This window comes from Scatophagus argus, chromosome 3 (assembly GCF_020382885.2).
Source record: "Scatophagus argus isolate fScaArg1 chromosome 3, fScaArg1.pri, whole genome shotgun sequence".
Classification (NCBI taxonomy): Eukaryota; Metazoa; Chordata; class Actinopteri; family Scatophagidae; genus Scatophagus; species Scatophagus argus.
In genome coordinates this window covers 84,685-111,725 of record NC_058495.1, presented here as the reverse complement: position 1 = coordinate 111,725, position 27,041 = coordinate 84,685, and the positions used below count along the sequence as shown (strand labels likewise).

General features: G+C 41.9%; 1 protein-coding gene across 3 annotated transcripts in view; it reads left to right on the top strand.

The window, feature by feature from the left end:
- Positions 1 to 27,041, top strand: part of plekha6 (pleckstrin homology domain containing, family A member 6) — a 134,214-nt gene that overhangs the window by 60,808 nt on the left and 46,365 nt on the right. The window contains exons 3-6 of one of the 3 annotated variants that reach the window (XM_046379865.1): positions 5,570 to 5,681; positions 6,552 to 6,653; positions 11,197 to 11,269; positions 18,647 to 18,747. In XM_046379865.1, coding sequence (XP_046235821.1) covers positions 5,586 to 5,681; positions 6,552 to 6,653; positions 11,197 to 11,269; positions 18,647 to 18,747 — 372 coding nt within the window. In that variant the 5' untranslated portion in view covers positions 5,570 to 5,585. Of the gene's footprint in view, positions 1 to 5,518; positions 5,682 to 6,551; positions 6,654 to 11,196; positions 11,270 to 18,646; positions 18,748 to 27,041 lie in introns of those variants that run through there. The other 2 variants (XM_046379873.1, XM_046379857.1) reach the window with 2 other exon arrangements.

The window sequence follows — 27,041 nt, the reverse complement described above, 5'->3', positions numbered from 1 at the left end:
TTGTTTAGCCGAATTTGAAAGGGAATATGGTCTGGAAGAGGATCTGTCTAAGTCAGCATCTTGAACAAAATTGAAATCCCCTCCTACGATTATGTGGTATGTTTCAATATTGGGAATGGAGGTAAAGAACCTGGATATGAACTGTTCATCATCCCAATTTGGTGCATAAACACTAGCTAAGATAACTGGGATATTGCACAGCTTCCCCGACACTATAACAAACCTACCAGATGAGTCCGCAACAACTTTTTCTAACTCAAAGGGAATATGATTTTGAATTAAGATTGCATCTCCCCTAGCCCTAGCACTAAACTTGGAGTGATACAATTGACTAAACCTACCCCTCTTAATGCGTAAAATTTCATCACTACGCAAGTGTGTCTCCTGCAGAAACACCACGTCTCCTCTAAGACCCTGAATATGTGACATTATCTTATTTATTTTAGTTGCTTGGTTTGCCCCCTTGACGTTCCATGATATGAAACGGATATTATTCACAGTGTTTGTACTTTCCATACAGGCAGTGGAGTTAACTGTGTATTATATGCATATTGTGGTATATGAAATAAATGGTAGAGCAGTGCCGGGTAGAGCAGTGAAGGCTTGAGTTGGAGGGTGTAGAGTCGATTCATTACGTCTTTGTACTCTGCACGTTGATCCAGCACTTCAGGGCAGTAGTCCTCGTAAATGTATATCGGCTTACCATCATACTTCAGCTCGCCTCGCTTCCGACGGGCAGCACGAATCACAGTGTCTTTAGTTTGAAACTTGTGAAAACAGATGATCACTGCCCTGGGCTTTTCTCCTTCAGCTGGCTTGGGTTTAAGTGCACGATGAGCCCTCTCGAGCTCAGGAGGGGAGGGTAGCACATCTTGTCCCATCACATCAACCAAGAACTTAGAAAAAAAAGTTGTTGGCCCTGCACCCTCGACTGATTCAGGCACACCTATGAGACGAATGTTGCACCGTCTGCTTCTCCCTTCTAGGTCTGTGAGCTTAGCTTTCAGCCTTGCGTTATCTTCAGCCATAGAGGTTACCTGTGTTTCTAGAAGTTGCAGTTGGTTCAGCCCAGATTCCACATTGCAGATACGCTGTTCGTGATTGTTCACCGTAAACTGCAACCCATCCAATTTTGTATCAATGGCAGCAAGCTTGTTTTCAAATCTGACAGAAAGAGAGTCCGGTTTAGTTAGCAAATCCGCTCTGAGGTCGGCTAGCATGCTAGCCAACGTGGCATTATCGATAGCAGGGTTAGCCGCAAAAGCTTGTTCTGTTTTTTTCTTCTCTTTGTCCAGTTTGCTCGTCCTAGATGCCATGTTGGCTTGTAAGACACTTTAAGGCAGGTTTTGATGTGTCGAAGTTACTAAATGCACCAACTTTAAGATAATTTGTGGTCAAAATGGAAAATGCGTGGCAGGAGTCTAGAAAAACACCACTACTCCATTCCGCTCACCAACCGGAAGTAAGTGTGTGCTTTTTGAGCTTTGCTTTATTTAATAAAGATTATTGTTCAGACCTCAGCCTCGCTTGCCTGCCTTTTTGACTCTGTATCGGGGTTCAGCTCTTTTTGCGTCAGGGATGCTGTTTGTGACATCCAACCAGCAAAGGCCAACGATCAGAAGCAGAATAAAGCTGGTCTTGCAAGAAAAGCAATGAACTAGTGGTCTATCTAGCCAAAACTCTACTTATTCTGCAGCAAACAAATGTAGTAAGAAAATTATTAGAAACACCTCAATATGAGGCAGTTTGGTACAGTTAAACATGATAACTATGACTTAAATCATTAAAATATAACTGAATAACACATCTGCCAGTATTCTTATTCATTTTTAACTGCTTTAAGTATTTTCAGAAAAAAGTGATGATTGTGCGGCAAAAAGGTTGAAACAGATTAAACTTTAGGAGAAATAGAACTTGTCATTCTGCAGTGGCCAGTCAGACCTGCTGGTCAACAGTATTGTTGTTCTAACCATTAAAGAAAAGGATTCAAGGATTCAAGGAGCTTTATTGTCATTTCACACACGTAAAACATGAGTGGAACGAAATTAGTTTCCCCGGTCCCAGTATAAGCCCAGTTTCCTAGTAAAATAAATATAAATATAAACAATGCTATATAATATAAAAACAGTGGAATATAAGTGAAAAACAGTAGATGATATAAACACCAGTGTAAACAGTATAAACAGTAGTGCAAATGGCTGACAGGGTAGTGCAAATGACCGTAGTGCAATGAACATATGAGTAGTTTGAGTTCTGTGCAAATGCTGCATTGTGCAAAATGTTCCATGGGTGGTTGTTTGTGTGTTTGTTGGTGTGTGAAGTGTGAGTTTGGCAGCAGGGGCTACAGAGGACCTCCAGAGTTCAACAGTCTCACAGCTTCTGGGAAGAAGCTGTTCCTCAGTCTGGTGGTCCTGCTCTTGATGCTCCGCAGCCTCCTGCCTGAGGGGAGAGGGGCAAACAGTTTGTGTGAGGGGTGGGTGGGGTCCTTCATGAGGCAGGAGGCCCTTTTCCTGCACCTGGAGGTGTAAATGTCTGTGGTGGTGGATAGGCTGTGTCCCACAGTCTTTTGTGCAGCTTTCACCACCCTCTGCAGAGCTTTTTTCTCTGCTGCAGAGCAGCTGCCATGCCACACAGTGATGCAGGAGCACAGGACGCTCTCCACCACACATCTGTAGAAGGATGTGAGGACCGAACTCCCCAGTAATAGAGACGTGCTAAGTAAAGGGAAAACTTCTCTGAGCAGCTTAGTTGGGATCGGGTCTAAGAAGCATGTTGTTGGTTTAGATGAAAATTTGAATGAATTTAGTGGATGAAGGTCAATGGGAGAAAAGCAGTCAAGATAATTTTCTGGTTGTACTGCTGTTTCTAAGGTTCCAGTGTTTGAATGTCAATCAGTACCAGCTGAGGTCAGCAGGTGTTGAATTTTGTCTCTGATGTTTAAAATCTTGTCATTAAAAAAGGTCATAATGTCATTGCTGCCGAGGGTTACAGGGATACAAGGCTCGTTAGCACCATGGCTCTCTGGCAGTCTGTACAGTGCTGAAGAGAAACCTGGGGTTATGCTTGTTATCCTCAATTAATTTTGAGTAATAGGGTACTCTGGCAGTTCATAGGGCTTTCCTATACGATCTATGGCTGTCTTGCTAGATTGAGCGGGATTCTGTGAGTTTTGAGGAATTCCATTTCCTTTCAAGTTCTTGCACATTTTGTCCTAAAATGCAAACCGCAGTATTACTCCATGGTGCTAGTCTTTTTTGCTTTATCTGTGTTATGTATTTTTTAGCAGAGCAATTGAGTCCTTAATGAGCTTGCAGCACTGTCCACAAAATGGTTGATTTGAGAGGGCCTACAATTGACATAAGTATTGTATGTATTCAATTACTATAAACTCAAAAGTTATTAAACAAAGGTCAGATAAGGGACAAGGCCTTCAGACTATTAAATGTTCTATTTCAATGCCATATGTCAAAACAAGGTCAAGAGTGTGACTAAAGCAGTGAGCGGGTTTATGTACACACTGACAGAAGCCAAATCTAAGAGACATAAATGCTGTGCAAAGGCTATCATTATTGTCCACGTGGATATTGAAATTGGCCATAATAATTACTTTAGCTTTTTTAAGGACTAGACTCAATAGAACTCTGAAAATTCCAGTAGAAATTCAGAGTATGGGCCAGGAGTGTGGTACACTACAACAATAAAAACTGATTGTACTGTTTTCCATGTTGGGTGTGAAAGACTAAGAACTGACTTTGTGGCTGCAACTCCACCCCCTCAGCCGTTGTCTCAAGGAATGTGAGTATTAATATGGGGGGAGTGTATTCATTTAAGCTGGCATATTTTTTCTGGCCGAATCCAGGTTTCGGTTAGACAAAATAAATCTATTTTATAATCTAATATGAATTCATTTACTAGTACAGCTTTGATAATGATCTAACATTTAACAGTCCACGTTTAATTCTTCTGTTTGTTGTAGCTGTGGAGATGTTAATCTTTGTTAGATTTTTATATATGACTCCTCTTTTTGTATCAGATTTAATTCATTTAGGTGGTCAAGGGACAGACACAGTCTCTATGGGATTTTGAGCAGGTAGCTAATGGAAGCGCAGTCCGATTTCTGGATATGAGAGTTGCTTCATCCAAAGTGGGATGAATGTCTTCTCTCCAAATGAGACCAGGTCTTCCCCAGAAGGTCTGCCAATTTTCTACAAAGCCCACATCATTTGCTGGACACCACGTCGACAGGCAGCAATTGAATGATGACATGCGGCTAAGTACTGTATATCACTGGTCAGGTCAGAGGTCCAGAGAAAACTATGCAGTCCGACATAGTCTTTGCAAATGTACACACCAATTCAACATTAATTGTAGTGGCCTCCGACTTGCGCAGTCGGGTGTCAGTACCGCCGACACGTATTACTATTTTACTGTATTTATGCTTATCCTTAGCCAGCAGTTTTAGATAAGATTCAATGTTTCCCTCTCTGGCCCCAGTAATGCATTTGACTGTAGTCGCTGGTGTCGCTAACTTCACCTTTCAGACTATAGAGCTGTCAATTACAAGAGTTTGTTTCTCAGTGTGTCACTGAGTGGGGAGAATATGTTGGAAATATGAACAGGTAGTGGGTGAACCGTGGGTTTGTGCTTGGGACTATGCTTCCTCCGTACAGTCACCCAGCCTCCATGGTTTACCGGCAGCTCGGGATCTACCGGGGGGCTGGCTAGAAGGAGCTACATTACATTGGTCCGTACTGGCTAACTGCAGCAGCTAATGACTTTGTTTCCATGGTGCGGAGAAGCATTCCTAATTCACTAAACCTCGCCTCCAGCGCTGCAAATAAACTACATTTAATAAATTTAGCATTTTCACTGACTGAGGCTGAGGAATAGCTAAACATGTGACACACAGGGGAGTGAGAGGGAGACAGAAGCCATTTAACAGGCTAAGCTAGCTAGCGGAGTTTAATGAACGCTAACCGATAAATAAGATAAAATAGCTAATCTGAGTGAATGAATGTTTGACTTGCACAGTCAAACAATCAGTTCCGGTGGCTGCACCATGGTTGTAGAAACTCAGGCGTGCAGTTTTGCAGCGTTCTTATTTTCTATTGGTCAGCCTGGTAGAGTTTACTGGCCAAGACTGCCAGATTGAGGCTAGATTAAATTAGTGGATTAGACTTGGACATACTGATCTGCACTGGGTCAGACAACAAGTCCTCCAGTCTAAATGGCAGGTGATCTGTCACTGCCTCGATTATAATCAAACCAGCATTAATTCTTGGCAGCAATGTGAACAGCAGTGTCTGACATGCAAGTCAAACAGTGAAATGATGTCACATTCCTTCTAACTTTGCATCTGACAATCAAGAACCATTATTAATACGACTACTAGAGTTTTTTCCTGGTGATGAATGCGGTAGACTGGATTAGATCTCAAGTCAGTCCAGAGTATTGGTCATTTAATATAGTCATGTTTACACTCTCTTAGCTGGCTACAAGGTAATAAGGGGCAGGAATGCAGTTGCAATGGTTCACCAATGAGGGATCATACCTTTGCTTTTCTCTCCAGACACAGTGATTTGGAAATGAATGGAAAGGTGAACACTGCAGCTAAGAAGATCACTCACTGCAACAGTGTAAGAGTGGTGTCAGACCTGTCTCCACAAGCCCAGTCTACTCGGGTGAGCGCACACACACAATTCATTTATATTTGGTGCAAAATTTAAAAGTGTACGCCAAACCTTGATTGCACAAGTTTTAGGCCAATGATACCAATGTTACTATAGCATTTTCATGGTCAATAATGGTCAAGCTGTAATGTTGTCGTATTCGCTGTTGTCACTTCAAAGGTCTTGTTTAGTGAACATGTTCTCCTTCACATCTTTTTCAGCCTTATGCACTTCATCAGAATCAGAATCCTTTTACTTATCCCCCAGGGGAAATTCTTGTTTGTACAGACATTGCACTTGCAGTTTTCCCAACCAAGAAAGAAAGTGAAAGATATAAAATAGGATAAAAAACAAGATAAGTATAAATCTAAAAATATAGATATTTACATGTGTACATATATACATTGTATATATAAAAGTATGTGTGTCCGTCACAGTGCAGAGTTTAATAGTTTGATGGTGACAGTCTCTGTCTCCCTCTCATGAAGAGATTCAGGTCCATATCTGTGTGAGTTACACACAGGCAGGCACTCAGAGCAGAGGGGCTCAGGGAAAGGATTAAACCTGCACTTTCACTGTCGTCACACAAAATTTTGGGGGTTGTGTGCAGATGCGGGTTTGTTTATTTGTGCTTAAGAATATAACCACTGCGAAATAATCTTCACATTGTATTTCTTTGATTCACTGTTTTGCTCCCTAATTGCCGCTCTCTAAACCAACCTGCTCTTTCTCCCAACCTTTGAGATGTGGACAAGCAGCCAACTTTGAATGTTAGTTTACAAATAGCAACTAGAAATATTCTACAATTATGCCTTTAACAAATACGAAACCAATATATTAATGTCTTTCCTCTTCTGATTCCATATCTATTCTGGCCTGCAGACCTCTCATACTTCCAGAAAAGCCACATTTGGGAAGCGCTCCAACTGTATGAGCAGGAATCCTAAAGCAGAGGTGACAAAACAGGGATGGCTGTACAAGCAGGTAGAACATTTTCTGTCTACTCTCTTTTCAGTCTGTTGCATTTTTTCACTTTTGAACATGCATCAGTGAGTACTGATGTCATTTTTTAAAAACTCTTTATAAAGTCTTTAGTACAACATGCATCTTGGCCAAACAGCTAATCCTAACTACCACATCTAAAACCACCAAATTACTTCTTACACCAAGTTACTGCTTCTTGCCCAAAGCAATGCAACAGTTTTCATTTAAAAAAGTATACATTCTCACAGACTAACCTAAAAAACACTTAAGAACAGAGAGCATTATATTAATGGTAAATGTTTCTCTTTAGTTAATCAGTTTTAATTACATAAATTAATATTTCAGTGACAGAATAAGAATTACACATGTTCACTTTATTGACAGGACCTAAATATATACATTTACAAAACAAGAATGAGTCAGAAACACAACTATTTGCTTCAATATCCTTTTTTCCTCCTCTTTGAATCAGCAACTGTTTAAAATACAAAGATGAAAGAACCCTTTCCCATATACACATACCACCACCATTACCGCACACACACACAAACAGAAAAAGTAAAACATAAATAAACTTCCACAACATGTATAGTGTAATGCTAGTTCTCCCGCTCTAAAAACTAAAACAGGACACAGGGTAAACTTTTAGCCGAAAGTGATTTTGACCATTCTCTTTTTAGCTATGGCTCTTTATCTGTCCCCCAACTTTACAGAGGTACACTGCTGTATTTATGAAATAAGAGGGAGTATAGAGAACAAGACTAAAATTTGTAACTTCTGCGAAGTGAAAAGGATCAGATGCATGTCAGGCTGTCCAGCTCTGTGCCCACAACAGAGCCCACCTTCTACCTTGTCCAGAGGTGAGGCACCCCTCTTTTTGAGGCTGCCTCCCCAGCACACCGCACCACAGAAGAGGACACTTGCCACAACAGTCTGATAGAACATCTGCAGCAGCTTTGTGTAGATGTTGAAGGATGCCATATTTGTGAGGAAGTACAGTCGGCTTTGTCTCTCCTGTACTGTCTGTGTTGGCGGTCCAGTCCAGTTTATCATCCAGCTGCATTCCCAGGTATTTGTAAGTCTGTACAATCTCCTTACAGTCCCCGTTGATGGTCACAGGCTCCGGGTGAGGCCTGGGCCTCCTGAAGTTCACCACCATCTCCCCAGTTTTGGTGGCACTGAGGTGCAGGTAGTTGGAGTCACACCATGCGACAAAGTCCTTCATCAGTTTCCTGTACTACTCCTCCTGTTCACTCCTGATACAGCCCACGATAGCTGTGTTATATGTAAACTTTTGCATGTGGTCAGACCTGCAGTCCGGAATTCACACATACTGAGGTCTGCCAGTCAGGCAGTCCATGTGAGCTTACTACCATCTGTCAGTTTATCTCTGAGGAACAGAAGCTGGATGGTGTTGAAGGCACCGGAGAAGTCCAAGAACTTAATCCTCACAGCACCGCTGTCCCTGTCCAGGTGAGAGGGGGATCAGCGTAGCATGTCGACTGTGGCATCCTCCACTCCCACCTTCTCCTGGTATGCAAACTGCAGAAAGTCGAGGGCGTGGCGGACCTGTAACCTCAGGTGGTGTAACAGCAGCTGCTCCATGGTCTTCATCACATGTAACGACACGGCAACCAGCCTGAAGTCATTCCGTTCTAGGCTCAGGTTGAAGGGTCTACCAGCTCCAACGCACAGGCCTTCAGCAGTTGTGGGGATGCTCCATCTAGACCCGCTGCCTTGCTGGGACGAAGCCTCTTTCACACCTGGCCTGCCGTGATCTTGGGTGGCGGGATATTCACCTCTGTGCTAATGTCGAGTAGGAGAGCAAAAGAGGGGCTAAGAGGTGCAGTGTTCTGAGGTGAGAGTGAGTTGGGGTGAATTAGTTCTTACTGGAACAACCATGTCCATACAGAAGTTAATGCAGTCAGTAATGAAGTTAACAACCTCCTCGATGTTCCCACAGTGTGACCACTGGAGCACATCCCAATCTGTAGTTACAAAGCAATCTCTCAGAGCCTGCTCTGCCTCAGGAGGCCACTTTCTGAATGAGCATGTGGTTGTGGGTAGTCTCATCACTCTTGATTTGTAGTGAGGCTGAAGCAAAATAAGGTTGTGTGTTTGGGGGCAGCCGTGGCCTAGAGGTTGGAGAAGCGGCTTGTGATCGGAGGGTCACCGGTTCGATTCCCCCACTGGACGGGCAGGAAAAATTTGGGTGTGGTGGAGTGATTAATGCGAAAAATACTCCCCCCCTCTATTAGCCGGCTGATGTGCCCTTGAGCAAGGCACTTAACCCCCCAATATGCTCCCCGGGCGCCTGATGCTGCCCACTGCTCCTGTGTGTGTTTCACTGCATGTAATTTGCCGGGTGTTGCATGTGTGTGTTCAACTAAGGATGGGTCAATTGCAGAAGACGAATTCAGTGTGTGTATGTAAAAATATATATACTGCCAATAAAGTTGATAAAGTTGATTCTTCTTTTCCCAGTGCAGGCAGCGGGTGGCGCTGTATGCATCCTTTACATTTGCATGCAGAAGTTCAATAGTCCTATTTTACCTTGGTGTTACAGTCCACATACTGGTAGAAAGCAGGTAGTATTGTGTCCAGAGTCACATGATTAAAGTCCCCAGAGATGAACACAATTGCCTCAGGGTACTGTCTTTGTCATTTAGCAACAGCTGAGTGGATGACATCACACACTACCTCCGCACCAGCCCGTGGTGCAAGTAGTTTGATGATGTCCCTGCAACAGATATGCCACCTTGTGTTCACGTAGATAGAGATATAAAAATAAATACAAGTAAAAGAACAGAAAACAAGTAATTATGTTCTACCATTTAGTACCATCAAGGTAAGATAAGATAAGATCAGAAAAAATAAGTAAAGATAACCCTTTATTGATTCCCAAAGGGGAAATTTGAGCATTACACCATCTCAGGACAGAATAAGTGTTTATACTTATATATATATATATAAATATATTCACACATACATAAAAGTAGACTTTAATGTATTAAATATGAACAACAGACCATTCACATGGTATATGTGCAAGTGTAGTGCAGTAGTAGTACTCTCCTAAAGTGGATAGTGCAATAGTGCAGTATACAGTGAAAGGGGCTATGTCAATTAGTCTGGTGATGATGTTAAACAGTCTCATTGCAGTAGGCATCTAAAATGGTCTGTCCTGTTCTTGAGTGGTATGAGTTGGTAGCTGTCCAGGTGCCACAGCTCGTTATGCAGAGGTTGAGCTGGGTTATCCAGAATGCCTCTGAACTTGTCTCTGATCCTCCACTCAGCCACAGGCTGTTGGCCTCCCAAGTACACTGCTGCAAAGAACAGAGCGCTGGCAACCACAGATTGCTAAAAGTTTTTTGGAGTCTACTGCAAACATTGAATGACCTGAGTCTCCTCATAAAGAACAGTCTGCTCTTTCCCTTCCATAGAGGGCGTCAGTGTTGTTTGCCCCATCCAGTTTGTTGTTTATTTTCACCCCAACCCTCTCCATTTCCTCTCCCAGAATGAAAATAGGAACAAGGAGCTTCCTCTTCCTCTGATAATCCACTACCACCTCCTTGTTGTTGCTAATGTTGAGCTTCAGGTGGTTGTTGCTGCACCATGTGGTGAAGCTCTCTATCTCTGTCCTCTCTCCTCCTTATTATCTGTGCTGATACATCCAACAATCACAGAGTTGCCAGAGAACTTCAGAGGTGGCAGGAACCAGAGTTGTAACAGAAGTCCAAGGTGTAAAGTGTGAAGAGGAATAGTGCCAGAACTGTTCCTTAATTCAGCATGACCTCAGAATGACAACCATCCACCCTGACATAGTGCGGCCAGCTGGTCAGATAGTCCGTAATCCAACACATTGTGTCAGGGAGTGGTTGCATCTCTTCAACCACTCCTGAAAGGAGGGGGGTAGTAAGGCTGCTAATGGGGAGGAGAGCAAAGGCTCCAGCAGAGGTGCGAATGGGAGCACACAAGGGAAGAGATGGTGTCAAACCTTTTGAAGAATAGGTTGAGCTCAAATGCAAGAACACAGTATTCCACAGTGGAGGGACTAACACTGCTGCCTGTCATCAGTTTCATGTCATTCCACACCTTTTTAAAATCAGTGTCTTGTAGGTCACCTGAATTTGGGATGTTTGAATAGTAATTTAAATTCGGGTTCATGGGATATATTGCCTTGTATTCAAGTGGAATCAGTCAGGAGCATGTACTGTATATATGAGGTACTTCTTCAAAAACACTCATCAGTAGTTTGTTCAGGCCCAACAGTATGTTTGTGTGTATGTGGGATTGTGTCACAGTGTGTTTATATCAGATCATTGTAACATACAGCTTTCAGCAACAAATGAAATAAATTCAACCTGTTACAGCAAGGGTGTGTCTCCCACTAAATCACTGAGGGACTTTTATGTATTTAATGTAGTTGGTAACTAATAATGGAGTTTTAAGAAGCTTCTGGCTACACACACAATACTTTTATATGGGATTTGTTAAAAACAATAATAACAATAAATTAATGAATGAATGATGTTTCCCACAGTCCAGCAGTGCGGTGAAGCAATGGAACAAGAGGTGGTTCGTCCTCACTGACCGATGTCTCTTCTACTACAAAGGTTTGAAATCACTTTATACAAGTTGTCATTTAGATGATGTGTTGGTGATGTGTTAATCTGCTTCAGTTAGCACATCACATGCATTATTCTATAGTGTATATATTCAGTGATAGTGCTGGTGTGTCTCACATTGGTGTCAAACAATTGAGTGCTGGGTTTTCAAAGGTTTAAACCAAGATTTATCTACACAGTCACCAAAGCCTGAATTGGTGTGGGTGTGTGTAGGGGGTGGGGGGTGTCTTCTTCAAAGCAAGTGAGGCTAATTATACACTAGACTTTGCTTGTGTGAGCTGGCATGACAAAAAAAACCCAGTCATAGTAAATAAGTGTTACAACTTTCTTCAGCAGGTATTTACATGAAAGGCATTACTTGACTCTCCTTTTACACAAAAGGGGCCAATCACATGCCAACTACTTCATTAATTGGGGAAAGGTGGTTGTACTGGAGAGCAATGAAGAATGTGAAAAAAATATTACGGATTAAATCAAGATGGTTGGTGCAATTAAGGCAAGTGAAGGAATGCTTTTAGAAAATTGCTGATTGTCAAAATGCGCAAGTTAATATATTTATTTTACCGGTCACTGCACTCTAAATGCATCATGTTTATTTCTAACATGAGAACTGTACAGTGTAGAGCTCTTAAACTTTAAACTTCACAAAGCATATTTAGACATTACACTCAACAATCATACTGTCCCATAATAAAGTAGAACTCTTAAACTTGAAACTTCATAAAGCATATTTAGACATTACACTCAACAATTGCATTGTCCCATAATAAAGGATATGGAAATCACTTTAGTTTAAAGTAAAATGAATTTTATTGATTTAATAATGAATAGTGATAAATACCACTTCATTGGTCTTTGCTTTCTAAAATTAATATAGAAATGCATTAATAAAACAGCACTAGAGCACATTCATCCAAAGACAGGACAGCATCAGAGTCACCAGACACTCTGTCAATACAACTGTAAAATATCCTACAGCAAAACCACATTCGGACAATCAGCTTTCTCCATAAAGGTTAGCCACATTTGGAATAATTTACCTAATGAGCTAAAACTAATAACAGACTTCAAAACCTTTACAGTAACGGCTAAGAACTGGCTGAAGACAAAGCAAGATCGTACCCACTACTGATATGAATGTATGGTCTTGTCTGCTTTTAGAATGTTTGAGGGTACATTGTACTAGGAATATTATAATTAGATCTCCATTTTTGATAATGATAATCAGATCCCCATTTTTCTATATATTGTAAATTCATTTATATTGTGTTTTCGACGTATGTTGATTTTACTTTGTTTTACAAGCCCAACCAGGGACTGCAGTTGTGAAACGCAATACGCAATATATTCTATGTGCAAAACATCAGTTGTACTATGTGTCCTCTGTGTTCACTGCATTGTCCCTGATAAATAAATAAAAACTGTAAACACTAGACTAATTGATTTTCTAGTTGGTCTTAACCAAGATAGACCTTTATTAGTCCCACAGAGGGGGAAATTCTGCTCTTTGCAATACACCCCTTCAGACAGCAATCCACTGCACACAGCTTTGCATCTTGTATTTCACAACAAAGCCTTTCAGTTTGGTGTTAGTGATGTTAGTGATGTAAAAGCTACGTTCAGGTGTCACTCACACACTGAGTTGTGAGGAGTTTAGTTGTGTGAAGTCTTTGTTTTATTTAATCAGTATGGGTTATTTTGTTTATGGTGAACAATTATATTTCCTCTAAACCTCCAGTCATTGTGGCAATAATGTAAAATGTAAAATCATGTCATGGCCACAGCTACAAGCATCTTGATGTCTGTCTCTCTCTCTCTCAAAACATCATGTATTTCTCACACATAGACTTTACTTCAGCAGGCTGGACAGGTATGGTTGGTCAACTATATTTATTGACCCATTTTATCATTTTTTTAATTTAAAAATGTATTTATTTTGTATATCCATTTGAGACACCCTCCATTTCTCCATTAACTTGTATTTTTGTATTAACTTTTTGTATTAACTTTTTCTTGTCTATGAAAATCAATTTCTTTTTCAAGTCCCTTTTTCATGTCTTCGGTGTGTACTCAGGCTGAAGGAACACCAGGTTGTGATCAGCTTTTCCCAGAGGGGGTGGCCGTGTATGCTTCTTTAGCGTTAGCATACAGGAGATCTATTGTCCGGTTCAGTCTGGTGGGACAGGCCACAAATTGGTAAAAATCCTGTAGAGTATTGTCCAGTGTAATGTGGTTAAAGTCCCCGGATATCTTGTTAGATACAGAGTTCACGTTCCCCATAACCACCGACAGAACTGCAGGCTTACACCTCCACCGCTTAGCCTTTAGCTTAGCTCCAGCTTGGCAGCCTCGATACGGCCACCGTAGCTCAGCCGGAATGGGGTGAAAAATGCCGGCTCGCCCCTTCGTCCGGAATTGGAGAAGGTTCTCCCTTGAATAAACAAGGGTACCATAGCTTCTTTGCCTCTCAATTTGCGCCATATCCATAGGATGGATAAAAAAAAATCACACACTGATGTGTACAAAGAGTTAAAAACAACGAAAAAAACACAATTATCAGAAAGAGTGGACGGAGCTACTGGAGAGGCCATCACTCGCATCATGCCGAAAGCGAAATGCGGAACAGATCTTCAGAATCAGAAAAACTTTTATTGCCAGGTAGGTTCCACCTTTGAGGAATTTGTTTTGGCATCTGGTGCAGCAGACATACACAAGAAAAGAGAATAAAAAATGATAAATAGTGAAATGCAAGTCTGTATACATAGTATACATATACATACATCTGTATATACAACGGTGGAGGTAAACATTTGCAGATGCCGTGCATTTTTATAAAATGCAGAGTGATGATGTGCAAGGGAACTGGATGTGCAAAGGGAAAGTGCGTGTGTCTGTGTGTGTTAATGTGAGAGGGAGGGAAAGAGAGAGAGAATGAAAGAAAGTGTGTGTGTGGGGGGGGGGGTGTTAGTGGTTTTCTTCTCATTTGTTCATGAGCCTGACAGCAGAGGGAAAGAAGCTGTTTTTCATGCGAGAGGTTTTGGTCCGAGAGGACCACAGCCTCCTGGCAGAGGGAGCACCTCAAAGAGTTTGTGTCCGGGGTGAGAAGGGTCTTCTTCAATCTTCTGCAATCTTTTTTGCCCTCCTCAGGATCTTGGAAGTGTATAGATCCTGAAGAGAAGGTAGGTTGCAACCAATTACCTTCTCAGCAGAGTGGATGATATGCTGCAGTCTGCAGGGGAGCCACACAGGGTGATGGGGGCAGGTGGGGGTGGGTTCTGTCATCTCCACTGTTTTGAGGGCGTTGAGCTCCAGGTTGTTGAGCCTGCACCAAGTCACCAGACGGTCGATCTCCCATCTGTAGGCCGACTTATCCCCATCAGAGATGAGTCCAATGAGGGTGGTATCATCTGCAAATTTCAGGAGCTTGACATTCTGATGACTCGAGATGCAGACGTTTGTATACAGGGAGAAAAGCAGAGGAGAAAGAACACAGCCCTGTGGTGATCCAGTACTGATGGTCTGGGAGTCTGAGATGTGCTTCACCATCCTTACGTGCTGCTTCCTGTCAGACAAGAAGTCAGTGATCCACCTGCAGGTGATGTCAGGTACACTCAGCTATGAGAGTTTGTCCTGTAGGATAGCTAGGATGATTGTGTTGAAGGCAGAGCTGTTCACGAACAGGATCCTAGTGTAGGTTCCCATGTAGTCCAGATGCCGAAGGACGTAGTGCAGGGCTACGTTGACAGCATCGTCCACAGACCTGTTGGCTCTGTAGGCAAACTGCAGGGGGTCCAGGAGTGGGTCAGTGATGGATTTGAGGTGCATCAGGACAGGGTGTTCAAATGACTTTATGACCACTGAGGTTAGGGCGACGGGTCTGTAGTCATTTAGTCCAGAGGGCTTTTGTTTTTTGGGAACAGGGATGATGGTGGAGGATGGCTTAGTCTCTCAACCACCCCCACCGTCATTTTATAAGTCTGGCCTCTGACCTCTAGGTATACTTCAGCTACCGGGTACTCATGTTCATCCCCATTTACACAAGAGACCCTCAGTTTTCCATCCGGTAAATAGTCTCTCTTTTCCACTACATGGGGCTGTACTAATGTCTGGGTGCTTGCAGTGTCCAACAGGGCAATAGCCCTCCTCCCATTAACCACAACTGGTTCAGTCTGAAGCCTCCCCACCAACCCTGTGCTCCTTCACCCATACTCTGATGTCGAGGTTCAGGGTTCACAGAAACTGTTCTAAGACAAGGGTTTCCATCACCTCGTCAATTGTCTTTGTTGCTGGCCGAATCCACTTGTTGATGAGATCCTTGAGGCGGGTGTACAGCTCCCAAGGCGTTTCTCCCGGCCTGACGTCTGGTTCATGGAACCTCCTCCGGTACACCTCCTCGTTGATCTCATATTTATTTAGGATGGCCTCTTTCACACGATCATAGTTCATCGCATGGTTTATGTCCATTGCCACATATGCACTACGTGCCTTGCCAGAGAGGTAGGGCACCAGGATCACCGCCCAGTCCTCTCTTGGCCAGCGGTAAGCCATAGCTAGCTGCTCAAATGTGGTCAGGTATTGTTCGATGTCATCCCCCTCCTCAAACCTGGGGATCGCCGCACTGGACCAGGCCCTTGGTGCAGGAGCTGGTCCTGCTGCCGCTGGAGATACTGGTGCTGCTGGAGCTACTGCTGGTACGTCGCCCAGTGGGGAATGGAGACCCCCTGGCTGATGCATAGGCGGTGCTGCAGATGGACGTCTACGGTCAGCATCAACATCTTCCCTGAGTTGATTCAGCTGGAGCTGGACACCCCTCCATCTCTGTTCCTGCTTCGATGCCTCCCTCTCCTGGGCTTGAAGGGTCCTGACCAGGAGCTGATGCAGGGTGGCTAGGTCACACTCACTGGGCTGGTCTCCGCCCGACGCCTGGGCCCCGACCTCACCGTCTGTCTGCACCTCTTCTTCCTCCTCTGTGTCCACTGGGGTCTGGATGGGGAAATCCATGCTCACCCCAGTTCGGCCGTCTTGCGCCCCACGGCCTCGCTTCCCTGCACGACCTCTCATTCCAACTCTTCTCTCCAGCTTCTCCGATGGCCACTAATCCCACCGCTGCCACCAAATGTGAGGGACCAGAGTGGTCTCCCCGAATAACGGGATCTCGGCAAGACCGGATTCAGGCAGAAGAGGTTGAAAATAGGAGGCAGCAAAGCGTCAGGTGCCAGGAAAAGCCCTTTTATTCTCCCGGAACACAAGGTTTTCACAGGCAGACAAAAGGCAGGAATAATGCAGGAACTAATCACCAATAACAAACTCTCACAACAGCACATAGTAGTTCTCCAAGGAACAACAAGTGCAAAATGAGGCTCCTTTAAATAGGGCTGCTTGTTGAGCCCAAACGGTCCAAACCATTGTGGAGGGGATTACCAGCAGACATAATGGTCCATACAATATGCTAATCATAATAAATAAATACAAAAAAAATAAATAAGGCATTATTCAATGTATCCAAACACCAAATATTTACATACCATACAATAATTTTTTACAAACACCACATAGCCAACACCATAAGAAAATAAAAACCCCCTGAGTGCAATGGGCCGTGCCCCCTTGCCCTGTGCCCATTAAAGTCCACCCCTGCAGCGGCGCGCGCTTCCGCAGAGGAGCAGTGGAGCTGGACCGGGAGTGCAGGTGACTGTGAGTGTATGGCAAACACAGTTTCTCTGTGTGCGTGCGAGTGTGTGTATGTGTGTGCGCACACGCATCCGCGTATACATGCGCCACAAAGTCCGAAAAGTCTTTTTAATTTTAATTGTCCGACGCTGCCTCGCAGGCCACGTTATCAAAACCGCGTCCCTCGTGGGAGACCGTGAGAAGGGGGGTGCTCACCTTCTCACAAGCCCATAATAAATATCAGTTGAGGAAGTTTGGCATGGGACTTATTTTCATGCTTGGGAAGGCTGATGGTCCGCCAACAGAATTGCATGTGAGCCAATATGAAAGTTACAGGGAGATCAGCTATATTTTGATGTTTCTGTTTACACACAGACTGTGTATTTTTTTTACAGACTCCACACAACTTATTCTCATATTGGCAGGGGAGGAAAAATTGGAGAATCACCAGAGTCAGTGGGCTTCATTTTATATTACAAATTTCATAGAAATCAGTGCAAGGTTCAGATATTTTTGTCTTTACAAAGTGGTAGACCGACAAGTTTTTTTAAGGCTAGAGTTGTTAGGTCACTGCAGCTTTTATACCAATTAGCCAACATTAATACTACTGACAGGCAAAGAGAAAAATATTCATCTTCTGTTTATAAAGTTCTACAGGGAAACCCTGGGTTCTGGCAGTGATGTGGATGCGCTTTGACACATACCACCCACCTAAACATTACATACAACCCTAACCCTCTCATTTGCTGCATAATATCGATCCATCCAGTTTCTATACCGCTTATCCGTCAGGGTTGCAGGGGAGCTGGAGCCTATCCCAGTTGACTACGGGTGACAGGCAGGGTACACCCTGGACTGGTGCTGCATAATATGTTTCTATAAATACAGACAATAAAATATTAAAATAAAATAATATGAAAATAAAATATTCAAATGTGTGTGGCAGACACAAGTGCGAGAGAGACACACGTGTCTCTTTACCTGCTGTTTTTTAATGCTTGCGTGCATACAAAATTACAAGATAAAGATTTCTCTTTTTTCTAGCACACTGCTCTTCTCATTGGTGCAAATGAGCAGCAGGTACAGTTGGCTCTGGGCCAAGATTCTTTCAACACTGCGTCACATGGGTTGATTATTATCTCACGCAAACACATTCACACAGAGCAGGGATCAGCCTATTGTATGACTGCAGAAGCCCTTCCCCCTCCCTCAGATCTCTCTGTCTCTCCCTGCTCCCTTACGTACAAGCCTGCACATAACACAAACACACACTCGGTCGGCGACAGAAACAGTGACGGTACAGAGCCATGTTTGGGAAATAAGAGGTAGGAAGTCACAGAGAGAGGAGCGTATCCCTTTTCATACCTCTTTCCATTATTTAGTCAGCACTGGTTCTTGCTTTTTACCATGCTCTTATTACCACTTGATCTTTGTGTGTGTGTGTTTGTGTGTATGAGGCATTGCCGCTGTTTCTCAGAGAAGTCCTTGGTTCATAATGGCTATCTATTCTATCAAGCTGTCACGGTGGGAAGAGAGACTGTCCGAGCGACAGAAGCTCATGTTTGGACTAAACAGTCCTCCTCTGTTTTGCTGTCTTTTGTCCTGCAGGTTGAATATACTGGTTCAGTACTGGATTGTTATTCTGTTTCTTTGATTCTTCCTTGGGTGTTCATATTTTCTTTTTCCTTTTCACAGATGAAAAGGAGGACAAGGTGTTAGGCAGTTTGCCGCTACTCAGTTTCCAAATTGGAGCAGTCGAGCCTTTGGATAACATCACCCGCAAGTTTGCCTTTAAGGTCAGTAACGTCTTGGTGAAGGGACAGAGTGCACTGTCTGAACTGAAATAAATAAGTGCATACGACTTTTAGACATGCAGACATGCATTAGGGGAACACAAATGTGTTCTATGTAGGAATATATCAAACCAACCATAACAAAAAACCATAACAAATCAGCAATATTCAAAGATTTTGGGAGTGAGGGAAGCACACAAGACTCCTTCTTGAGCAGTGGCTGTGCTTGTTGCAAAAGCCAGATTTTTTTTATATCTGAACTTGTTAATGGTTGCATAGCTATGGCTTAGTGTTGGTTTAGGTCTGGCTGATGGATAGAAGACGACTGCCTTTATGACTGAGTCACATGATATTGTTATTTATGACTAAAGGAGTCCCATGGAGCTCACAGTCTCTTTTCCACTCAGATTGGAAGGCTGATTTTTTTTTTTTTTTTAATTTTGGAGAGGCAACCTTTAATCAGGGTTTGAATGTTTCATCCAGTTCTTAGTACAGCTTCATATTTGTGCTTTATATTGATGCAGTCCACATTACGTTCATTTTGCCTATTGATTTGACTCCTAAATTATAGACCAGAACCACCCCTTGCAACTATTTGGAAAGCTACTATTTGGATATTAAAATGCATGAAACATGAGCTGTTTCTTTAGTCACATAACTAATGAGTTCACTGCCATAGAAAATCTCATCTGCGATGTCTGAGGAGGGCACTCAGTACTTTCTCCATGATAATAGTCATCACAACTTTGTGATATAATGTGACATATCACAGAAATAATCACTAACACTAAAACATTTTCAATTAACAATATACACTTACCTATGTGAGATTTATGAGCTACATGCCACTTGTGCTTGTTGCATTGTGTTCATTTGGATTTTGTTATATTTTATCTTACATTCATCCATATTGAGTGATATTTTTTTTTTTTTTTTTAAAGAGCATCAGCTTTGTAGTCTGAAAACACAGTTGGACTTCTCTATGAAGTTTATGTGCTAGTAATAAAACATGTTTTAGTGGAAGGTAATGACATTGAATTGCATTATTGTTGTTACTGACAAATAGATTAAGGATGTCTTTCCTCAGATCCTGATATCATATCAGCAGCACTGACAACCAATGATAAATTGAGACAGCAGTAGCAACATACTCCCACCAAGTTGTTTGTCAGAAATTTATAAAGATAAGAGGATGTAATATAGCTTAGCTGAATCTACTGAGTCATGTTTTGTGTAAATTGGAAAGTTAACCTTGTTTCCCATTCAGCATCAGTGTGGAGCACACACACACAATTACAGCATTCTCTCCAGCTCTTTGTTTACATCTATCTCTTAATCTTGACCTCTGTGTCACTTGTTCTACTGCAATCACTGTCATGCTTCACTTTTCAGAACATTTTGCCCTTTCTGCTCTCTTTCTTTACATGTCCAGTACAATCTCTGCTGCAAAGTCCAGTGCATGTACAACACACACACACACACCTGCAGTGGAGGCAGACTGAGCAAATATACTCACTGTTTGACAAGGATAGTGTTACATATGGGGTTACATTCTGACTGGATACTTAGTACTGTTTACTGTCCAGTCTCACTGCAGGCTGCCAAGACCTTCGTATTATAGTGTGTGTAACATTAACATTAATAATATAAACAATGACCAAATATATTTGAGCACACTTTAGTGTGTTTTAGTTAAAACACACACAGACAGACACACATGCACCAAACCAGTTTAGTTTATGGCAAATTATAGTTTTGTAAGTTTGTGAGTGTAAGTGTGTGCGCCTTTATTGACTTTTTTTTTTTTTAACACAACAGAACTTTTGTTTAAAAAGACCATCACAACTTGTTTTGACACATTCATTATTCAATAAATACATTGTGTTTATTCTTACTAACATCTCAGTGTTGTAAGAATAAAGACAGATAGCACCGCACCGCACCAGTGTAATATCTGCATATCTGCATCACTTTAATATTTTCTTATTTTCAGTTGATTTTGAACTTGTCCCCTCTTTTTTTACACACAGACTGCACAATACTGCTGCACTGAAGACCTCTGTGGGTTTTTTTTGTTTTTTTAGCATAATTGCATTGCATGATTTTAGATAGCATTGCTACATTCTGCAAGCAAAAGAGTCCTTTCTACAAGTAATACATGTTTTACATACATGTCGAGCAATATTCTCAAAACAATGAAATAATATGGCAATAGCAATCATTTATTGTCCCTGTTATATGGTGGTTGAGCTCATTCTCTACGTGGACGATAAGGAGTTCTTCTATCTTACTGGCTGTTCAGTTTTCTTCTTTTGTTCTTCTTCTTTGAGTTAACAAGCTAGATGCTTTTAAAATCTTAAAATCTGTTTTAAGTCACACACATACCATGTTAACAAAAGGTCATACCCCTGTCCCAACCTGCTGGTTCACTCCTGTCATACAGACTTCAGTTCGGCACTGACTCAAATTCACCTCAGTGACAGGAAACAATATTATCTTTAAATTTTTAATCAATCATCACATTATTATTATGCTTTGCTAATGGTCCTTATGTTCTTTGTTTTTGCTGCACTTGTTCTTCCTATAGGTTGTCAAGGTGGTGGAATATGATTCTGCCCCCAGTTTTTATTTGTGGGTCTGTCCACTGCTGGTGCAGGTTTAGGCGTCTAACTCACAGTTCTACAAGAACTCAGAGTTCTTGTATTCAGCTCTAAGCAATCTTTTACTTGTAGTCATTACTTTGGTATGTGGTTGAAAATGTACAGATAGATGGATAGTGTAACCATAAATTATATAATGCCAGATAAGTGGCACTGACATGAGTGGTTGAGGAGTATTGTGAATGCTGATCAGTTAAAGCAGAGAGTGTGTTTTTCTGAGGTGGATTCCTCATCTTCTGTCTCATTGGACAAGCTCCCTCAAGGTGTCATAAAGGTTGGGCTCTAACACTGTAGTCCTGTCCCAGCATGCCTCTTTCAAAGCTGTCGGATGAGTCCTGTTCAACCACTTCTGTTTACAGCAAGTGTCAGTTGAAAGACAAAGTCTTTGTGTCATTTGTCTGTTATTTGACATTTGAGAGCCCACAGCCTCTGAAGCTGCTGATATCTGCTCAATGTACAGCATGAACTGGGGTTATAATGAAATTTTGAGATGCATTTCTCTCTAAATTGTACACAAAATAAGTGGAATATAACTTCATGTGTAACTTTTCAAATCTCAAATCAGTGCTCCCTAAATCTCATCAGCAACAAGAGGGCAAATGCACTGGAACATGTTTACATAATCATTCCTGGCACATATACAGTATGTCACAAAAGTGAGTACACCCCAAAGTGTCAATATTTTGCATGACCACCATTATTTTCCAACACTGCCTTAACCCTCTTGGGCAGCTTGCAGATGTGTTCAGTGACATCTTCCACATTTCCCTGAGCAGTGCCATCATTCCCACATGCTTCAAAAGTTCAGTAAAGATGGCGCCGTCCTAGTGGGAGCCTGTTGTAGTAGCTACAGGTATTTCTGACGGTTTTCATATTTTTATTGCATTTGTTTTTTAGCTTTTATCTTTATCATTATACTGTTCTGGGCATCTTTGCAAAGCACTGCAGCGAGATGCTTTTCCAGAGGATTGGACACTTTTTCCTAATTGTTATTGCACTCGGAACTCTCCGGATCACCGGGAGCCATGCCTGCACCACCACCGGCATTCTTTACACCCGCGATCAGCTGATGGCCCTGAGGCACCCGACTCTCTTGGCCGGAGGGAGACCCACCGTACCTGAGGAGCTAAGAAGGAGACAACGAGGCTGCAGAGCAGGGCTTAAACAGAGGATGAAGAAGAGGAACTTTAAGCCCTACATCCCCGCAGTCATCACTGGAAACGTGAGGTCATTGGCAAATAAAGTGGATGAACTGGAAGCGCTCATCAGGACACAGAGGGAGTACAGAGAGTCCAGTATCATGTGTTTCATGGAGACGTGGCTGCATGAGCAGATACCGGACTCTAACTTCACCATTCCCGGCTTCCAGACAGTTCCAGACAGAGACACCACCACGACACGCAAAAAGAAAGGAGGGGGCTTCGCCGTGCTCGTAAACAACAGGTGGTATCACCCCGGGTATGTCTCTGTTAAAGAGCGGGTCTACAGCTTGGACATCGAGCTTGTTGCTGTCGGACTTCGTCTATATTATTTGCCGAGGGAGTTTACCAGTGTCTTTTCATGTCTGCCACAAGATGCTGCAGATGTTTCATCAGTCTGTTGTGGCGAGCACCATCTTCTCTGCCTCAATGACTACCATCCTGTCGCACTGCCACCCACCATCATGAAGTGCTTCAAGAGACATCTCATGAGCCATATCAAGACACATCTGCCACCCTGGACCCCCTGCAGTTCGTGTATTCTCCCAACCGCTCCACAGACGATGCCATTGCCACCGCCCTCCATGCGGCCCATACCCACCTAAATAATAAAGACACTTATGTACAAATGCAGTTCGTAGACTTTAGTTCGGCATTCACCACAATTATTCCTCAGCACCTGATTGAAAAGCTGAGCATGCTGAACCTTAACACCTCCCTCTGCAACTGGATCCTGGACTTCCTTACTGGGAGACCTCAGGAGCCACATCTCCAGCACCACCACACTGAGCACTGGAGTCCCAAAGGGCTGTGTGCTTAGTCTTCTGCCGTTCACTCTGCTTACTCACAACTGTGCAGCAATGCACAGCTCGAACCACATCATTAAGTTTGCTGACACTGATGACCATATTGGGTGGTCTTTGAACATAGACAAAGCTAAAGAGATGGTTGTTGACTTGAATGGCTGTATTGAAAGCATTTCCTAGAGCAGGGGTGTCAAACTCAAATACACAGTGGACCAAAATGTAAAACTTGAACAAAGTCGCGGGCCAACATTGAACAAATGTACATTTTAATATGAACTCAAACAATTTTTGCTTTAACACTGAATATGGAACAAGCAACGCGTGTTACCATTCAATATCTAACTTAATAGTACAGACATGCAAAATTGAATTAAAAAAAAAATATTTTTAATTTATTTTTATTTATTTATTAAATAAAATTTAAATAAAAATCGTATGCCTCTTTTCTATCTGCAGCATTCTAACTTAAATAGCAAATTCTAATCTAATTTTAAAAATAAATAAACAATAATAAATCAATCAACCATTCAAGCCCATGCCTTGGAATAGCAAAAAAAGTGCATAAAGAAAATGGTAATTACTGCTCAGTTTGCTACACACTGATCTATTCATGTAAATACTGCACATTTTCACTTTTTAATTTTAATTGTATTATTTTTTTACAAGCGTTCTCTTTTGCAATATTTAAATTTTTACCTATTTTGTGGTAGCAGGGACATAAAGAATTTCACTGCACATTGTACCGTGTATGATTTTGTGTGTGACAAATAAACCTATCTTGTATCTTGATGTGCCCAAGCCAGACACCTGGCATCTCTTCCTGGATGCCAGTTTATCAATGTCTGGGCTCAGGCTCTGAGCTGAAGAAATCCTCAGTATCGAGTCAAGGTGTTCATCAGTCAGACGTCTCCTGTGAGATGTTTTGGTCACCTTCATCGAGGAGAAAAGTTGCTCACATAGATAAGTGCTGCCGAACATGGAGAGCATCTGAGCAGCTTGGATGCTGAGCTGAGGCATTGTGTCAGGGATGAACTGTGGACACTGTGCGGCGCCCACAGCATCATACTTTGACTTCAGCGTGTCATTACACTGGAGTTCAATCAGCTCCATTTGGAGGTTGGTTGGTGTGTTCTCCACATCAACTGCGAAGGGATTACTGAGCAGTTCAAACCTACATTTCTGGACATCAAAGTCGGCAAATCGCTGTCTAAACTCAGCGCTGAGTACACCAAGTTTTTCAGAAAACTGTGCGCATGGGAACACGGCGGTAGAGATCTGCGTTTTCATGATTTGAAAATGATTTCCTTGCATCATCTGATTCTCCCACAGGCACAGTTTAGTTTTGAAAGCCAGTGCAAATATAATTGCACTGGGGGCCAAATTTGGCCCTCGGGCCAGAGTTTGTTGTCCGTGCTATAAACAATTACATAAATGGACAGGCCTGTTTACTTTATACAGGTTCCTATTTTCTAAATTTTATGACATAACCTGTTAACCACAGATCAAAGAAGACAAGTTCACTGTCTTTCCCAAGGACTAAGACTAAGAGGCAATGTGTTGAGACCAACATCCTGTGGTGAGGATGAGTGGAATAGATAGATAGACAGACAGATAGATAGATCCCAAGGGAAATTCAAGTATTGATCCCAAGGGAAATTCAATACAAATTCAATACACTCAGATTCTTTTTTCATGTAATTTGTTTCTAATGAGGAGTCTACGGCCTGTACATTACTTTAGAACAGTGAACGGACAGTTTGACTGTAACTACTAGTTTGTGTCCATTATCAGGAATTAAAAGACACCCTGCAGTCAGTGAAAATTGAGTATTCGCCCAGACAGCGGTATAATGCTCAGTATTTTAATGAATAGTAATGGATCGTATTTTCTTATACTTTGAGTAAAATCTGTGAAACGCTGTCTTGAGATTCTGATATGAGATCAAATGGTCAAGCTGAATTTATGAACTCACCCATTCAAAGATTTTGCAACTTTTTTGTTGCAAAATTGCAGCTACAATGAAACAACCCGGTCACCCCTGTTCTACTGCTCGTCCAAGCCCAAAACCCCTTCACAATGGCAGCTAGTGGGAGGTAATTTATATACATTACATTTAAGAAAATTAAACAATCTTAATTCTGTGCTCAGTATGTTTCTTTTGTTCCCTTAAAAATGTAAAAAAAAAAAAAAGGCATATCAATCGCTGATAAGTATCAGTGCCGATAAAGTACCAGATCAAGAAGTACTGCTCTAACATGTGTACTACATGTGTAATTGCTTCTAAGACTGTGCTGAATGACCTACACTGATGTTCAGACTGATCAGCCTCAGCTCTACAGTCTATGGCTGTTCCATGTCGTGTGATATGACATCAGCTCCTTCTTGCTCCATCTCCTCTAAGTATTATATTAGTTATTTAAAAGGTAACTATATATAAATGAACAAATACATTTATATAAAATAAACAAAAAATTGTATTTTTCAAAATTATTATATTGTTATAATAGTGTATACGATATATAGTAAATACAGGATAAAATATAATCAACAAATAAATAATGATATAAAATTATAAAATAAGATCAGAACTTATTTATTCATGGGTGGGAATTCAGTATACCAGTATACAGTATGAAGTAAATAAAATAGTAAATAAATAATAATAATAATCAGGAGATAAAAGCAGATAAAATCATAATAATTTTGTCTTTTTGATTTAGTGGAAGGAAAGTGTGAGAAAATGTTGATATCCGCATTCTTTCCTTTCTCCTTTCTCCATTTTGTCTTCTCTGACTACCTGAATGAATGAAGAGAGGAGAGACAATGAAAGAGGAGGCTGGAGGCTTCACACACACGCACACTCTTCCCACAGCCCCACCTCTGTTGCTAGGTTACTGCTTCCTCTTGCTAGATGGCCACTTTGGCCAGTTGCATCACCTTGCAACTTGCAACTGGAGCCAGAGCCTCCAAGTGCTACAGCGTGGAAGAAAGAGAAATATGCTTATCAGTGACATCATTTCCTCTTACAGCTTAGCTTGTCTCATAGAAGTACACACACATATCCCATAGTATAACTGTACAGCTTATATGCTCAGTAGATGAACAGGAAGCTCTTGAAATTCTTCTTCTTTCATCCTTGCTGTATTTTCTCTTTTCCTAATGTATTGCTTCTTTGATCAGGTATTCTTTACTTTCTTTCATGGATTTGTATTTTTCTTCATTCATTCATTCCTATTGCCTCTCTGCTTTCTCCTCATATGTATTCCTCCATTTGTTTTATTAAAGATATTAAATATAAATAAATGATCACAATAAATGTATTTTTGTGGGCAGAGAGATTGCATTGATGTCTGTCACCTGTCCTTTCTCCTTACTCCATCGTTTCCTTTTTGACTGTGTGAGCGATTGAACAAAGGAAGGACAATGAAGAAGGAGACTGCACACGCAGACACGCACACTCTTCTCAGATCCCCGTCTCTGTTGCTAGGCTACTGCTTCCTCTTGCTATATAGTAATTTTAGTGAGTTGCATCACCTTGTGTCACTGCTGGAGCCAGAGCCTTAAGTGCTACAGCGTGGGAGGAGATTTATGTTCATCGGTGACATTATTTCCTTTTGCTGGTTTTATGGCAG